The sequence below is a fragment of the Girardinichthys multiradiatus genome, chromosome X (genome assembly GCF_021462225.1).
Source record: "Girardinichthys multiradiatus isolate DD_20200921_A chromosome X, DD_fGirMul_XY1, whole genome shotgun sequence".
In the NCBI taxonomy this organism is placed as follows: Eukaryota; Metazoa; Chordata; class Actinopteri; order Cyprinodontiformes; family Goodeidae; genus Girardinichthys; species Girardinichthys multiradiatus.
In genome coordinates this window covers 21,032,678-21,049,741 of record NC_061817.1, presented here as the reverse complement: position 1 = coordinate 21,049,741, position 17,064 = coordinate 21,032,678, and the positions used below count along the sequence as shown (strand labels likewise).

General features: G+C 40.6%; 1 protein-coding gene across 3 annotated transcripts in view; it reads left to right on the top strand.

Moving 5' to 3' along the window:
• The first annotated feature begins 507 nt into the window (after nucleotides 1-507).
• Nucleotides 508-17,064, top strand: part of LOC124862951 (TBC1 domain family member 16-like) — a 33,507-nt gene continuing 16,950 nt past the window's right edge. For all 3 annotated transcript variants that reach the window (XM_047357164.1, XM_047357163.1, XM_047357162.1), the window contains exons 1-4: nucleotides 508-719; nucleotides 8,738-8,950; nucleotides 10,581-10,743; nucleotides 10,863-11,171. In XM_047357164.1, coding sequence (XP_047213120.1) covers nucleotides 8,770-8,950; nucleotides 10,581-10,743; nucleotides 10,863-11,171 — 653 coding nt within the window. In that variant the 5' untranslated portion in view covers nucleotides 508-719; nucleotides 8,738-8,769. The remainder of the gene's footprint in view (nucleotides 720-8,737; nucleotides 8,951-10,580; nucleotides 10,744-10,862; nucleotides 11,172-17,064) is intronic.

Genomic DNA, 17,064 nt, shown 5'->3' with positions numbered 1-17,064 from the left:
TTATGCACTAATTTGTATAGATCTATAAGATTAAACACCATTAAATTATATTCAAGTTTGTGGTTGTGACCTGAAAAGATTTTTGAATACTTTTTGCAGGGCGCTGTATGTATTGTGTTGTCAGAAACCGGTTTTAAACAGGCGTGTGAAGACAACAGGGGTGTGATGATGCTCTGATTCCAGCTCTGGTCCTGATGGTGGACCAACTGCATTCCTGCTTTCATCAGAGACGTTTAAGACGGTACTTACGACCAAAGATTTCAGATCAAACATTAAAATCCGAAAATTTCCAGTTTGACAGAAATACTTAGTGCCGGAAGTGGCTGTATATGGGGGTGATTGGTTAGAGGCTGTGAGGTAAAGTCAAGACATTAAAAAGGCAACGATATTTCAGGAAGTACGGTTCAGTGTCTTTTACATTAAAGCGTCAAACATGTTTTAAACATAAAGGCACTGAACACCTTGAAGGTCACTTTACTTTGAAAGTCCGGAGCGGAAGTGAATATTTTTGCGATTGAAACAGCAACAGACAGACGTGCGGCGGTGCCCCATACACTAATAAACCGCTGCGATAAAAAACAAGAGCTGACTTGGAATTAACCCGAGCTAAAAGCGGGGAAAAAAGCCGAAACCAGGCCCGGTTCGTGGCGCTGGGGCCCTATCCACTTGCTGGGATGGTTGTCCAGGGTGGGCTGTAGATTCCTGCGGCGGGACTGAAGGTGAGAGCTCTCCATGCTGCTGCTATATCTGTCCATTTATCCCTGCTGCTGGAGCAGGTGTATGCCATCAGTCATTCATTCACTCTGGCCGATAATCAAATACGTTTTTACACTGTGTACAAGGCGCGCCTCTAACAACTTAGCTAAAATATTCACGTTAAAGGTACAGATAGAACATCCCTGCCCGGACATGTAACCCAGAGACACCACCGTGTTAGGCCTGGTGTGAAATACTCTTTTCCATCATCAGCTGCTGTCAGGCGGATGCTGCCGAGGCTTGTCCCGCCACAAGCAGGCTCAGGACAGGGAGAGACCACCCTCACCCACCCAGTAGATGCTAAGAACTACTGCGGAATGTAGTTTTTTCTGTTTATTGAACGCATCAAAGCTGGGAATTCTCAGTTTTTCGGTGTTTAAACACATCGACATGATAAGCAAGTTATTTGATTAACTTTAAATTCAGTACAAAACAAATGAATTTAATTTCATTTTGGTCCGTGCTTGGTTTGCTAATTGGACTTTCTAATCAGAAGCCAAAAATAAAATACTTTAAAAAAAGAAATGGTTATTCAACCTCTGTTCTAAAATACAAAATGTCAATATGAAATTCAAACCGTTTTTACTTTCAGTTGTCAAAAACAGACGTTTTAGTTGATTTGATTTTCTTGTTATACTGTTAATAAGACTCAAATTTAATGGAAAATATACACCCGTTTTCTCATACTCTGACAGTTGGCAAATAATATGCTTCATCCCGTGACGTCACTGCCCCTAAACTATTTAGGGGGTGTTTTCTACATGTAGCTCACAGGAAAGGCAACCAAACTTAAAAAATATATATACTTGGTGAAACTCTTAAAAATGTCATGTGTTTTATATTACATTTTCTAGTGTAGCTATATTTTAGTTGTAAAAGGAAATATGTGCTTGTTGTCAGAAACAAATACTAACAGAGTTAAAATTGGTTTGATTTTGTTTACCTATTTCAAATAATAAAAGCAAAGAATCGCCATAAGAGAGAGAAGCAAAGAATTTACTGGCTTTCTCATATTCTAACACATCCACATCTCGTGTTTTCCATATTCGATTCACAAATTTTGACAAAACTATTATTTTAGATGTGTATTCTCCTTCAAGTCCTAGATATGTGTTGATTTATATGTGCGTGTTCATTTATATTTCTTTTCTTGTGGAAAAAAACACCTTTTTAGTTTGTTCAGCAATGCTTACAGCCACAGTAGTATAGAAAGGTTGCAGATTTAGGAGCCTTTATAAGAGTATGAACAAAAAAGGTATTATTCTAAACATGAAAACAAAAAATATATATATATATATATACATATATATTTTTTTTACATCTATAGTTGATACAAAAAGAAAAAAGCTTGTATTTAAGATATTTTTTTATTTTAAAACAAAAATTAAATTGCCTGTTGCCACAGTTTTTTTAGTACTAATTTCTGATGAGAAAATCCAATTAGCAAAACATGTCAGGAGCCATAGTACAACTAATCCCTTACAACAATACCCTAGTGACTTCCTCTGCTCCCTTCACTATCCTCTGCAGGGCTATCTTGTCTGCCAGATCTTAGCTGGAGTACCAGAGTAAGATGAAGAGCGACGATGTAGACAAGCACCGATCAGGTTTTGTGGCCAACGTCTAATCAACAGTCAGTTCTGATTTTTAGCCAATTTCAAACTCTCTTTAAGAACTATAAATACCAACAAAACCCCTTTTTTTTTTTTTTTTTTTTTTACACTTCTGAAAATTTAAGGTGCATATTATCACAAGAAATTTCCTTTTTCCTCTACAGCATCATTCAAAGTAAATAACAGGCTAGTATTTGTGAATAAAAAGCTCAGGTTTACTGGTATGTGTTTATATTTACAATGACCGAATTAATTTTGTAACCATAAAGCAGCCTTATGCAGTCTTTCTGTCATGGTCATTAATGAGTTATAACGGGACCAGAGAGCGAGAGCAGTCAGTGTTGCACAGCTCTGTAGTTTAACGTGACTTCACAATTATTTCAAAACAGACATCTTTACGACCTTATATTAGCATGTAGCACAATTAGCGCAGTTCGCCTGGTTAGCATTGCTAACAGCAGTCTCCCTGTGTGAAGAGCTGACTTGAATTTGTAGAGAATTCAGAAAATTCTTACACTTTCTGTGCTTCCTCTGACTTAATATTTTAAGACCTCAGTGATACTGAAATGAACTGAGTCTCCTTCACTCATAAGCAGCTTCTGTACTGAAGAGTGTTCTTGTGTTGCTGTCAGCGCTCATTTATGGCGATTTCACCGATCAGCAAAAGATCTGATTTCTAGTTTTTGACAGGCTGGTCAAGCTTCAAACTGGCCATTTCAGGTCCGTATATACAGATTTACCATTTGATCAAAGTCAGTGGCTCATGATTTGATGTTTTAATGGAGGAAATCTAGTAATTTTATTTTGGATTCAGAAATACCTCTATCAAGGAATCTGCAACACAGTTTGTCTTCTTTTAAGGTCAGTGTTTATTACATTTACTTGTTCAGTTAAAAAAGGTTTACACAAATCCATCTGTATGTCTTATAGTCCTTTTTAAGAGGAAATGTTTCTTTTTCATTTTAATCATTTTTTTTTTAGTCCTACGGTCCAGATGCAAACAATTTCCACAAACATCAACTTTTACTTTTTATAAAATCTAACTTAAGTTGCTCTTTAGTTTCCCATTTGCAACTGATTTTCCAGGTGTTATTTGGACTTAGTTGTTTGTATTCCACCCTTTCGGTGAAGTGAACCTTTAGGCCAGGCTGTATATCAGTTCATGACATCATTGTCAAGATAACACTCCTCCTGAAACAGGAAGCATGTTTCCTCATAACTTGGAGTCCATAAGGATCTTGTTTTTCAGGCTTTTCTGAGGCTGATATGTTTTCAGCTGCCTCTGGCAACCTGGTATATAGTGAACAAGACAGAGATCTTTTATTCACATGTCAGCTTTATTATTCCTGCCAGGAGGTGAGAAGCTGTTTGTGGCCCTTGCAGCCCTTGCTTTGTGTAGCATTCGTTCTCTTATTTAAGGTTCAGAATGTCAGAGAGCTGGGAATAAAGATGGGTGAAAAATGAACTGTTGACTTTCACACCGAGGAGTGAATCTAGGAAGGTGTTGTCTGATGAAACACGAAGAGGTCAGAGAGGAGAGGCCGTCTGTGAGCACACTGTGGTGTTGACAGGATTAAGGATGAAGTGAGAGCAAGGGTCTGCTTTTGCTTATCAGCCTGTGTGAACCTGACACTGACCCTGGTCACCCTGCAGCATGTACGTAAAAAATTAATTTCCTCTGCATAGAAACCAAGCAGTGAATACCTCATATTTGCAATGAAATAGCAGAAAACTGTAATGTGCAAAGTTCTGGTTCCCTCATTATAAGCAGTTCACATGGGGCCAGCTAACTTTCTGATTGGACATCATGCACGGCAGCTGCGGCTCTTACTTTCTTACCAGCAAGCGTTTTTGCGGGGTGTTATGCGACGGAGTTTGCTTGCACAGTAAATGCTTATTTGTAGATTAATAAGCTGGCTTGCTGGACAGCTAGGGATGGGTACCTTTCACTTTTGAACCGATACGGTACCAGAGTCTGTACCAGTTTTTGGTACTTTTGTGTGTTTATGTGGTAATGAATGTTAATTCGTTTAATAATAAAATCTCATTATTAAACTTCTCCTGACATGAACTGTGTGTACTTTTTTTTTTTCATAGAAAGGACCTCCACTTCAGTGCTTCTGTGTTTAGTCGTCTTTGTCCTGCACAGAACCTTTAATCCTGCTTTATATGTACTATCTCCTTTCCTCTTTCTGTAGAAGGTAATCCTGGCTGTGTTCTTGTGTGAATTTGATGTTTTTTTTTGTTCTTTATTTCCTTCCTGTTCTCTCAGCCTCGAGCCAGTTGTGGCATACGGGCACTTATACCGATCCTCTTTTTCTCCTGGGGGCCTTTTCCTGCTAAAACAGACGCAATAAGTCCGGCTCGGCTCCCTTAGATAACTTTTAAATAGTTGCCATAAAATTATCTCTATTTAATTTGATGTTATTTCAAACATCTTGAATTTTGAATAAACAAAAAGTCTAACTCTAACTTTAACTCCTTTATTAATTGAAGCCCAAGCTTACCAAGCTCTGCTAGAGCAGAAAACACTTTCTAAACTGAGATGTTTTGTGCCAACAGCAAATCTCTGACCTAAAAGAAAAAAAAAACAGCCCAACTTCTACTTTTTTTAATTAAAGCAAAACGATTGCCTACCATATGGCTTCTCTTTGAGTTAATGCCCAGATTTCCTGTGTGAGGCTTGGCACCAGGAAGTGGGGTGCCTGCCTAATCAAGTGGTGGTAAACATGTCTCCTCCCTCTTTCCCTGAGGAGAAGGGAACATTCCTGAGATAGTGGGGAGTATGTGTCGGTGTGTGAGCCAAGTAAGGAGCAAGGTTACAGATATGACTTTGATCCAAAGTGGAGAACTTTAACCGTATGAGAAAAGCTCAAGGAGTTGGACTGATGGAACAGCAGCTGAAGGGCAAAAATGTCTCCACTTTAATTGCTTTAATTTAAAAAATAATAATTTTTCTATTAGCTGCAAGACCAAAAGTGTTCCTCCTTTTTCTAGGTGGAAGCTTGTTTCATCCCACCAAGCTTTCCACAGAGCAGACAGTTTACAGGCAGCGTGACCCGCTGGTCCCAGTTCAGAGCTCGACGTTGACGACATCTGTTGGCTCCTGATAACAGCTTAAAATTTCACACAGATGGAGCCGAGTTTGTTTGCTCACTGTCCATTGCTGTGCTTCCCTGCTGTTTGCAGAAGGAGGGAAACATTTAGTTAGACACAGCTATGACACACAAACAGGAGCTGAAGCCGTTTTGTCAGACGCAGGCCCACGGCCCGGGAGGGGGGAGCTGAACGAGGAGAGGAGCTCTGCAGTAAGGACACTGCAGTAAATATTAGCACACGTGTTACTGAGGGGTTGAAGTTTGGGGGAGAATCTCTGCAGCCTTTAGAGCAAGGCAGGATGTACAGGTCCTTCTCAAAATATTAGCATATTGTGATAAAGTTCATTATTTTCTATAATGTCTTGATGAAAATTTAACATTCATATATTTTAGATTCATTGCACACTAACTGAAATATTTCAGGTCTTTTATTGTCTTAATATGGATGATTGTGGCATACAGCTCATGAAAACCCAAAATTCCTATCTCACAAAATTAGCATATTTCATCCGACCAATAAAAGAAAAGTGTTTTTAATACAAAAAACGTCAACCTTCAAATAATCATGTACAGTTATGCACTCAATACTTGGTCAGGAATCCTTTTGCAGAAATGACTGCTTCAATGCGGCGTGGCATGGAGGCAATCAGCCTGTAGCACTGCTGAGGTCTTATGGAGGCCCAGGATGCTTCGATAGCGGCCTTTAGCTCATCCAGAGTGTTGGGTCTTGAGTCTCTCAACGTTCTCTTCACAATATCCCACAGATTCTCTATGGGGTTCAGGTCAGGAGAGTTGGCAGGCCAATTGAGCACAGTGATACCATGGTCAGTAAACCATTTACCAGTGGTTTTGGCACTGTGAGCAGGTGTCAGGTCGTGCTGAAAAATGAAATCTTCATCTCCATAAAGCTTTTCAGCAGATGGAAGCATGAAGTGCTCCAAAATCTCCTGATAGCTAGCTGCATTGACCCTGCCCTTGATAAAACACAGTGGACCAACACCAGCAGCTGACACGGCACCCCAGACCATCACTGACTGTGGGTACTTGACACTGGACTTCTGGCATTTTGGCATTTCTTTCTCCCCAGTCTTCCTCCAGACTCTGGCACCTTGATTTCTGAATGACATGCAGAATTTGCTTTCATCCGAAAAAAGTACTTTGGACCACTGAGCAACAGTCCAGTGCTGCTTCTCTGTAGCCCAGGTCAGGCGCTTCTGCCACTGTTTCTGGTTCAAAAGTGGCTTGACCTGGGGAATGCGGCACCTGTAGCCCATTTCCTGCACACGCCTGTGCACGGTGGCTCTGGATGTTTCTACTCCAGACTCAGTCCACTGCTTCCGCAGGTCCCCCAAGGTCTGGAATCGGCCCTTCTCCACAATCTTCCTCAGGGTCCGGTCACCTCTTCTCGTTGTGCAGCGTTTTCTGCCACACGTTTTCCTTCCCACAGACTTCCCACTGAGGTGCCTTGATACAGCACTCTGGGAACAGCCTATTCGTTCAGAAATTTCTTTCTGTGTCTTACCCTCTTGCTTGAGGGTGTCAATAGTGGCCTTCTGGACAGCAGTCAGGTCGGCAGTCTTACCCATGATTGGGGTTTTGAGTGATGAACCAGGCTGGGAGTTTTAAAGGCCTCAGGAATCTTTTGCAGGTGTTTAGAGTTAACTCGTTGATTCAGATGATTAGGTTCATAGCTCGTTTAGAGACCCTTTTAATGATATGCTAATTTTGTGAGATAGGAATTTTGGGTTTTCATGAGCTGTATGCCAAAATCATCCGTATTAAGACAATAAAAGACCTGAAATATTTCAGTTAGTGTGCAATGAATCTAAAATATATGAATGTTAAATTTTCATCATGACATTATGGAAAATAATGAACTTTATCACAATATGCTAATATTTTGAGAAGGACCTGTAATTGCCCTCCACCATCTTTTAGATCCTGCCTCATGAGATTGAGTTCTCTCGGAGGCGGCCACATTTATCGGCACTCCTGGAAAAGATAAGTTTAAAACAAAAAGCCTTCAAGTAAGTTGACGTTAAATTGCATCAGCATAATGAAAAATCCAACCTTTAATTTAAACATATTTATTCAGTGGGGAAAATAAAACCACATGTTAATGAATGACTGTTTTTAACACTTAATCAAAATTTCCAGGAACCTTTAATTAATAACTCATCCACCTACTGGACAATTATACACGCACTTTCTTTATCTATATTCTACACAGAGCTGATTGTTTTTTTTTTATTTTTTATCTCTTTCTACTAATTTACTGTAAACAAAAATCTAATTCAATATTTAGGAAGCTGAGTTAATTAGGTTGATTTCTATGTCTTCGTTTGGGAAACCTTTTTTAAATATTTTGCGTTGCCTTGCTAGGTCAGAGGTCACCTATTGGCGGACGGTGGTCCGGATCGAACCCATCCACAGTCTTTTCTGCAGTCTGTTTCAACCTGCATTGTTTTATCATATCATCTGTTTCTGCCTTTATGACAGTTGTTCCACTGCAGCTTTATTTTGCTATAGCTTGCTTTAAGATTGAGATGGAAAATTCACTTTTTAATCCTGAAAAAGGAACATTTTTACATGTTTTAGTGATGGCCAAAGGAAGCCTTTTGCAGCATTGAAGCCTCTTCTGAAACAAGGCCAGTGACTCTTAAGCTTTACAACACTGTCCTCTTTGGTGGCATCTGGTGGTGAAAAGCATGAAGAGCTTGAATCTACTATTTAAAATGAACTGGCCTGTCTTCAGAGATCAGTTACCAGCTTCTGTTTATTTGTTGGACGTTTACCTGGAACTGTGTGCTTTGTTCAGATGAAGGTACGGTCAAGCTTTTCAGTGACAAACATTCAGATGGGTCTGGCCTAAAACAATCTGTGGTGCTGTGGGCCTATTTCTCATCTCTGACAATCTTATTAGAGCGCATGGCATTATAACTCTTAGAAACACCAGAATTGCTACTTCAAAATCTGCAGAAATCTTGTCAGTAAATTGAAAGTGGCTCACCATTGTGTCTTTTTAGAAGGATGGTGATTCAAATTAACTCAAATTCACACAGAAATGGTTTGCGAGACCCTAATTCGACCTTCTTCCATCTTAGTGTCTAGAACTAAATGTGATTGAGAAGAAATGTGGAAGGATAAGGAAATAATCCGAGATTGCCCAAAAAGAAATGGGTCAAATATTTCGCTCTCTGTGCTTCATTCCTGTTAAAGGTCATACGAGCCTCTAATGCTCTCTTTCTCTGCTCTCCCATGTCCTTTCAGAGGATGGACGCAGTGTCCCAGTGCCTGAGGAGATGTCTCTGGGTCGGCTCCTTCGGCGTGCCTCCTCCAAGGCCTCCGACCTCCTGACCTTAAACTCCGGGGCAGGGGGCTCATCGTTGCGCTCTGGGTTGGATGGCGAGATCATCTTCTCAAAGAATAATGTTTGCGTGCACCCTGCGGAGCCCCTCCCTGGCCTGGCCGAGCACCACCCAGGTTTGGCTGCACAGACACGATTTCTAAGACCATTCAGGCCAGAACTAGCAGTTTATCCTCACATTTATTTATTATTGAGACCTTTGTTTAGGTTGGAGATTTTTTTTGGCATATTTTCAATGTCTAGTACAACGACAATGGAAATGCATGTTAATTTACTGGGCAGTAAGTAAACCGCTTCAGTTAGAAGTACACTCAACATTAGCCTAAATGTCATTCTAATTTTGGGCGTTTTAGAAGTGGTCTTAGGCTGCTTCATCTATTCCTAACCTAGTTCTGATCAGTTTGGGATTAGATTTCAGCCATCTTATCTGGTTAAGTTGAAGAACACGGTAATAGTCCTTCTCCTTCATTATTCCAATGACTTTGTGCAATGATCCTGGAGCCAAACGGACCCCGAGCATGATGCTACCATCACCATGCCTGATAGTTTGTGCAGTGTTTCAGGTTTAAAGGCTCTTACCTTGACTTAAAAAAAAAATTCTATCAGACTTGTTCATCTAAAAGCTCAGCTGCAAATATCAGCTGAGCTTTTTGGTGTTAATATTTGTACCAGGCGCTGCTTTGTAGGTTGGCACCCTGTTAGTCCATAGTGAGGTGATACTGGCTGTGGACGATGACACTGGTGTTCCAGCTTCCTCCACTTTATGATCATCTTGAGCCTTGGTGGTTCTGGAAAATCCAATTTTCTGTCATGTAAGCTTCTGGAACCGTGTTGAAATTTTGTGGATAATAATTAAACCACCAGAATTGATTGGATTACAGGCCAGAAGCTTGTTAAAGGCTACAAAAAGCTTGTAGTTTTTCTGCTACTTGCTAAGTGGCATTTATCCAAGTATTTGAGCCTATATGTATCATTTTGACCCTGGGGGGGTTAGTTAAAACTATGAGAAATGTAAACATTTGCACCCAACTGAGTTCTTTTGGTGTAAATCACAGGTTTTATGAGGTAATCTCAAACACATCAATAAAAGCCCAAAATAACCTTTGCATTCATTTAGATGATGACTGCAGGTAAACCCTCGACTGGAACTTTAAAAACTAAAACGATAAAGACAAATTGCAAGGAGATAAAATATTCCTGATCTCTAATTTAGAAAAGACTGTTCCTCATTTTGAAATCGGCTATAAAAGTGTACATAAAAGCCATAATGTTTTAATTTTTCAGGATGCAGTTCTGTCTGTATGAAATCTAAAATGTGGATCTTGGGTAAAGCTGCGAGGTAGAAACCCGAGTGACTGATTGTGTTTTGTTTTATTTTAGCTGTTTTTTACATTTCATGCATTTTTACAGAGCCGTTTATTTAGTAATGTATGTTACTTCTAATTTGTTCAGCTTGCCATAATATTTATTTCTGGGTCCTATGATTTTTGAACAGTCGTAAATAATATAAGAAACAATGATCTAGGTTGTTGATGTCACTGGTACAGCAGCATGTTCTTAGTTAGGCTTTTGTCTGTGTGTACATAAAAGTCAACTTTCCCCCTCTGTCTCCTGATGAGTTTATCTCTGGGAATGTTTGTTCACAAATTTGAATCCACAATCTGCAATTTAAAAGTCCAGAAATCTCTTCTGTGATTCCCAGGATGATAGCTCTCAACACCTACATGGTTTTGTCGCCCCCTGCAGGCTACCTGTGCGTGCACGTGGAAAAAGATGAGTGCCTGGGCTCCACGCTGTTTCTGACGTGGGTGCCAAATTCCCGCATCCAGAGGCAGGATGAGGAGGCGCTGAGATACATCACTCCTGAGAGCTCACCTGTACGCAGGAACGCCCGCCGAAGAGGCAGAAGGTATGAGGATGGTCATCAGAGCGATCCATATTAACACAGTATCAGGATATATTTTATATGAAAACACAAACATATAAAAAACACTGTTTGCGATGTTTTGAACTAACCATCCTCCATAGACCGCGTTCACGTCCTCCGGTAGCAGCTCCAGAGGAAGAGGAGGAGGAGGAGAGGAACATTAACAACAGCACCTCCACCCAGAGCTTGGTGGGTGAGAAGGGCTCGGACCCCTCCTCTAACCAGCAGCAGCTGCTGCTTTTAACCGGGGAGGAGGGCGATGAGGGATCCTATGAGCTGTCGGACGAAGTGAGCCGGGACAGCACCATGGGCTCAGACTCGGACACCTTCTCCTCCCCGTTCTGCCTGTCACCCGTCAGCGAGGCTCTGTGTGAGAGCAGCGGCTCCGTCTTCCTGGACACTGAAAGCAGGTCAGTGAGGTGGATGACATTATTTTCTGTTTTTTTATGTGTTTTATTGCGCCTGTAATACTGTCAGAAACATCTCTGCCATTGTGGCTCTGATCGGTGATCAAATACAGATACAATAAAAGATCAAATACAAAAAAGTTGTAGTTTTGTGTTTCACCTGTTCAATAAATGCATCATTTAAGATACTACACTTTCCTCTGTTTTTATGCGGCATACAAAAAAATTATAATAATCGGCATTGGTTGAAATCGGAATCGGCCAGTCAGACCTCAAGGAATACTGGTAGTTGGTATTGGCCTGAAAAAGCCTCATCGGTGCATCTTTGTTGCCAACCTAGTTTTCTGCTGCGAGTTAATTCACAAGCGTGTTCATGGATGCAGTCTGTCATATTAAAAATACAATCAATTTAGTAATCTTTAATACAAGAACATGTTTGATACATCCCTAAAGGTGACACATCCTGTATAAATAATACAAAACAAACATTTTCCTGAGTTTTTCCCAACAAATTTTAATGTCAAAGCTAAGCTCAGCAAACACAACATACATTTTTAAATGATAACTTGGTTTATTAAAGAAAAGAAAAAAGCTATTTAAATCAATTATACTGCCCCCTATGTTAAATTATCAATGAACTGCGATTAACCACATATTTTTGGAAAGCTGAGTTCAGTACTACTCACACCACCCGGACCTAATTAGTGGCCGAAATGTACAATAAAGAAATCACTTAAGCAGGACCTGTCTGACAGCATGAAGTAGTCTGAAAGATCTCAAAAAGCAACACATCCTGCCTCGAGCTAAAGTGTTTGAAGAACCGATCAGAAACAAAGTCAGTTTTAGAGTGGTCTAGTCAAAGTCTGGACTTAAATCTGGTTGAGTTGCTGTGGCAAGCAGGCTGTTCATGATAAAAATCCTTCATTGTGATTGAATTAAAACAATCCGGCAAAGAAGAGTGGACCAGAATTCCTCCACAGTGAAGCAAAACACTGGTTACCGGTTATTTAAAAAATTTGATGGTAGCTGTTGCTGCTCAGGGTGACAGAACCAGTTATTAGATTTAGGGCACAATTAGTTCTTGACATAGAGTCGGTTTGGATTTTTTTTACTTACTAAATAAAATCATAATTTGAAAACTGCATTTTCTATTTAACTCATGTTCTTTTTGTCTCGTGTTAAACAATTTTTGATGATCTGAAACATTCAAGTATAACAAAAAGAAGCAAAAACAGAATAAATTTGTAAGGGAGGAAATTCTTTTTCATAGCTCTGCCAAAAAAAAAGTATAAATGTGGTTCATTTTTTATAATTTATTAATATTTGTTTTAGGGGCCAAAATTTTTTCTTCAAATCGTTACAAACTTTAACACAAAAAAGATTTTAGTTTAATTAATACATTTTTTTTGTCACTTTAAATCTAACAAATAGTCTAAAAATAGGCTTGAATTTAAAACACATGTTGGGTTTCTTTTTTAAGCTTTAATTTGTGTTGCTTAACTGTAATTATTTGCTTTTTGACTTTATAGATTGAGAAGTTGTGCATTTCTACATTCGTTTCCACTGGATTGATTATTCTACACAAAGAAGTCTCATTGTGATACAAAAGTTTCATCCAAGACTCTTCTTATCAAAAGGTTTATACGTTTAAGACAGGGTACTTGTTTTATTTCAGAGAGCCTTTAAATGCACTTAAAAGATTACAGATTTGCAGACATGCATGTGCAAAATATCACACATTCTCAGCAGAAATATGAATCAGCTGCCATAAGTTTCTTTTTGATCCTATAATCCAGCTCATGTCTTCCTGCCTCGAAATTAGTGAATAACCAACCAAACTGATTTAAATTAAATGTGTAATAAGTGATTATAAAGTTGCATTAAATTAATCAAGCGGCAAAAATGAAACGAGTGAATTCTTGCAATGAGTTACACGTGTTTGCTTTGGTCAGCTTTTGATTTGCTCTGCCACCACAAAGCCAACTTCCTCTGAATATTTTTTCTCTCCGTGGTGAGGAAGTTTTAAATTACAGCCAAATAAATGAAAAGGTAGTAATGACTGGCTGTATAACTGAAACCCTGATTGTTGTAATATCCAGCAAATTCTGTCTTTCCTTCTGTTGCACTGAGGGTCCAGCAGGTGGAGCCAGAAAGAAAATAATTGAAGGCCTTTTAGTGCTGTTTTTATTCTGAGGCCACATGGTGGCCCTGGGCTCTGCAGCCCAATGCCCCTTGGGCCGGGGGGGTGGGGGCATGAGAAATATGTTTTTCTTATTTCAACCAGCTCACAGACACATCACCTGTTATTCCCCCACAACCAAAGCTTAAAAACCATCCTCCCTCCACAGACTGCTGTGTAATCAGGGGCTGCCATCTGGACAGTGATTCTGTGGCTGTTTGGACCTCGGAGCCATTTAATTTTATGATTCCCTTCGTGGTTGTTTCCTCACGCAACTATTCGGCCTGACATGCAGCCCAGAATGTGTGCTCCTGTGTCAGAGAGTGAGCCTGTCTTTGTGTGTGTGTGTTTTGAAGCATTTTTAACCTCCCTTTCTGACCCCAGCTAGCAGTAAGCACAGTCAGTGTGTGACTTGGCAGCCTCGCAGCTTCTAACCTTTACTCTGTCCCTCTCTTTTCTGCTGTTAGAGTCTGTCTTTACAGCTCTCTGGCACTCAGATTGCCATATTTTTTCCCCTCTGTCACTTTCTGCTATTCTCTGTTTTGCATCTTTTCCTCTTCTTGAACTTGAGCATTAACCCTCAGCCCCCACCCCCCAACCCACCCTATGCACACAGACACACACACACACACACACACAAGCTCCTCCACCTTTTTCCCCTTCTCTTCCTAAAGTCTGTGTGAGGCGCTTTGATTCCCAGTGCTCCCAGGGTTGTTGTGCTGGGCTGAATGTCAGCTCTCTGGATTAGAGCGCTGAAGAGAGCAGAGTGGCAGCCAAAACCCTGGAACCTACTCAATCTCTCTTTTTCTCCCTCTTGCTTGCTTTAATTGACACTGTTAAGGGGCCAGGAACTGGAAACATGTCACTTGGAATCATTCAAAGAGAAAGAACCGTGTATGGGAGACTGAGAGCGGATGGGGGGCAGGAAAAGGGGAGAGGGAAGGGAGAGAGCAAAAGAGAAATCTGCAGCAATGTCTGTCAAGATTCTTAACAAGTTTCTTTTAGGTTTGACTCTAGTTTATGGAGCCATCAGTGTGTGCTGCCTTCCTTAGGCTTTACTTAGGAAACGTGAACATGTGATTAAAGCTCAGCACATTTAGGTTGCAATGGTTTTGACTTCTGACTTTGTAAAACAAAGCGAGTCCTGCTCGCAAACACTTATCAGTGCAGTTCACATTTAAGACAATGAAGAAAGGTGTAGAGCCATCCCCGATTTCTGTCAAAACTCGCTTCCAAGGAGTCAAACTGTCTTGTAATCTTTTAAAGTGGCCTTGATCAATAGTTCAGTCTTCTGTAAGGTCTTTTCTTTGGACTCTGCTCCTACTCTGTTTTAGTTTGGACCATTGTTCTTAGACCACTTAACTCTGACCCATGAGAGAAGCATTGATCAGGATCACCTTTGCAAGTCTGTTGAACTCTGGCTGAGTAGAGTCAAAGTATAAAGACAGTGAGGTTTAAAACCTTTGCATTGGGCAAAAAAAGTAGTACAGTATTTGTTTGTACTATGTACTAGCAGTACATGGTACAAACAAAAGTATTAATACCCCTTGAATGTTGAACTGTGAACGTTGGTGTGCAGTTGTGTTCAGCCCAATTTACTCTGACGGCTCAAAATAAAATCCAGCACAACCAGTTGTCTACAGAAGTCAATCTAATAGGTCCAAGGTAACTGGGGTAGCTGCAGAGATCTACAGCTCAAGGGAATAATTAGCTGGATAACTATTATTTATTTTGTTATTTTCTTTATAGAAAAGTGGCAAGAATTTAAAAACATTGTTGAAAGAAAGCCATAAGAAGTTTAAAGTTGGGGTCACAGCAAACACATCACCCTAAACATCATCCCCATGTGTAAGCAAGGTGGTGGCAGCATTATGCTGTGAGGATGTTTTGCTTCAGCAGGGAAAGGGAGGCTGGTGAGAGTTGATGGGAAGATGGATGGAGCTAAATGCAGAGCAGTCATGCAGACTGAAGATCAGGGTGGAGGTTCAGCTTCTAGGACGATGGAGATCAGAAACATACAACCGGAGCTGGAAAGGCATGGTTTAGATCAATACTGACCCATGGGGTCTTAGGAGAGATGCATGATTTTAATTTGTAAAAATAGTTAATCCTTTACTTTGCAATGATGCACTCCTTTTGTGTTTGTCCATCACATAAAAATCCCTCCAAAAATAAGCTTGTTTGTTGTAAAGGTGAAAAGTTCATGCAGTCTGAATACTTCTGCAAAGGGTTTTAAATGATCTTCCATTCCTAAGATGTCTTGCAGCAGAAATGTTTTTTTTTAACTTCAATTGTTTTTAAGTAAAGTTAGATTAATCTTGAGGATGAAGTTTCCATCTTACCTTTATGTGTGTCCGTTTGAGATCATTGGGACATCACGGGTTCAGGCGAGCTGCGCTGACCATTTTCCAGCATGTGGCTGCAGTGTGCAGCCACCCCCCCCCCCCCCCCCCCTCCTCTTGTTCTGAACTCCTCTGACACTCTGTTCCTTTTAGGGATTAGATGAACGACATGGAAGTCCCGGGGGTGGGGGCCTCGGTTCTCAGGGTGGTTCTGAGGGTGCCCTGGCAGCACTTTTTCTCTGGAGAGTAAAAGTGTTATGATGAAAGGCCTCAGGGCCGTTTTATTTTCCTCTGGCCTGATGGGACCTGCCAGCTACAGGGGCTCGACTACATAAAAACAGCTTGTTTACAGTTAACACAGCATGGTCTAATAAATGTTCAGAATGGGCTTGCTAATTCTGACATAAGCTTTTATTGGTAGTTTTTGGTGTGATCTATGCTTTTCTACCAATTCCCTTATTTTTGCTCTTTTATGTGCTCCAAGCATGAAGGACAGATGGAATTAACGGGACTTGAAGGCCCTTGTAAACACTCCTAACTTGACAGTCACTGGGGTTATGAAGACGGGACTCCTACCATATTTCATGTTGCTTAACTCCCTTAGCAGACCTCGCTGTGCCTGTGTTCCTTTTCTCCCCCCCATACGGTCCTCCCTACGGTCTGCTTTGCAGTGTGATACACGAGACGGAGTGCAGTAAATCAGCAGATAACATAAGGAAGCTGTGCAGCCTGGATTGATCAGGCATGTTATTTTCCGATCTGCTAACAGGGAAATGATTAGCCAGACATGACTGAGACGGGGTGGAGAAAATAAAACCGGGTGCACCGTGTCGTCTGAGCACCAATCTGCCGCATGTGTTTAAACCTTTAAAATTGAAAAATGGAAAACATATCACACTTTTGGGAGATAATGTGATTGTTTGAAGTTGCCTTTTTAAATTAAGGAACATCTGGTGTTTAGGTTTTGCTATTCCTGTTAGTGGATTTCCCTGCAAGTAGGGCTGAAAATCTTTATTCAGATATCTGATTCTCAAATGTCAGCAGGTTTAACACATCTCTCTCTCCACTTTACCATGTCTAGATACGTGTTTGAGAGTGCATGGTGGTCATTAGCTATGGTTCATTCACTTATGTGTACATGTGTGTGAAAGGAAGAGACTCTGCGCAATCAAGTGATTTAAAGCTTCGTATGGAGTAGTTTGCTGTTGTGTACTATACATGGTTTTGCCTTTTTCCCCTGTTTTTCTGCATGTTTCGCTGTATTTGTATGTGTGTCTCCGCCTGCACGATGAGGAACCCTCAGCTCAGGTTTCAGTACCGGGAACAACACGCTGGCCATGAGGGGAATGACAAGGGAAATTGGACGGTGGACTGT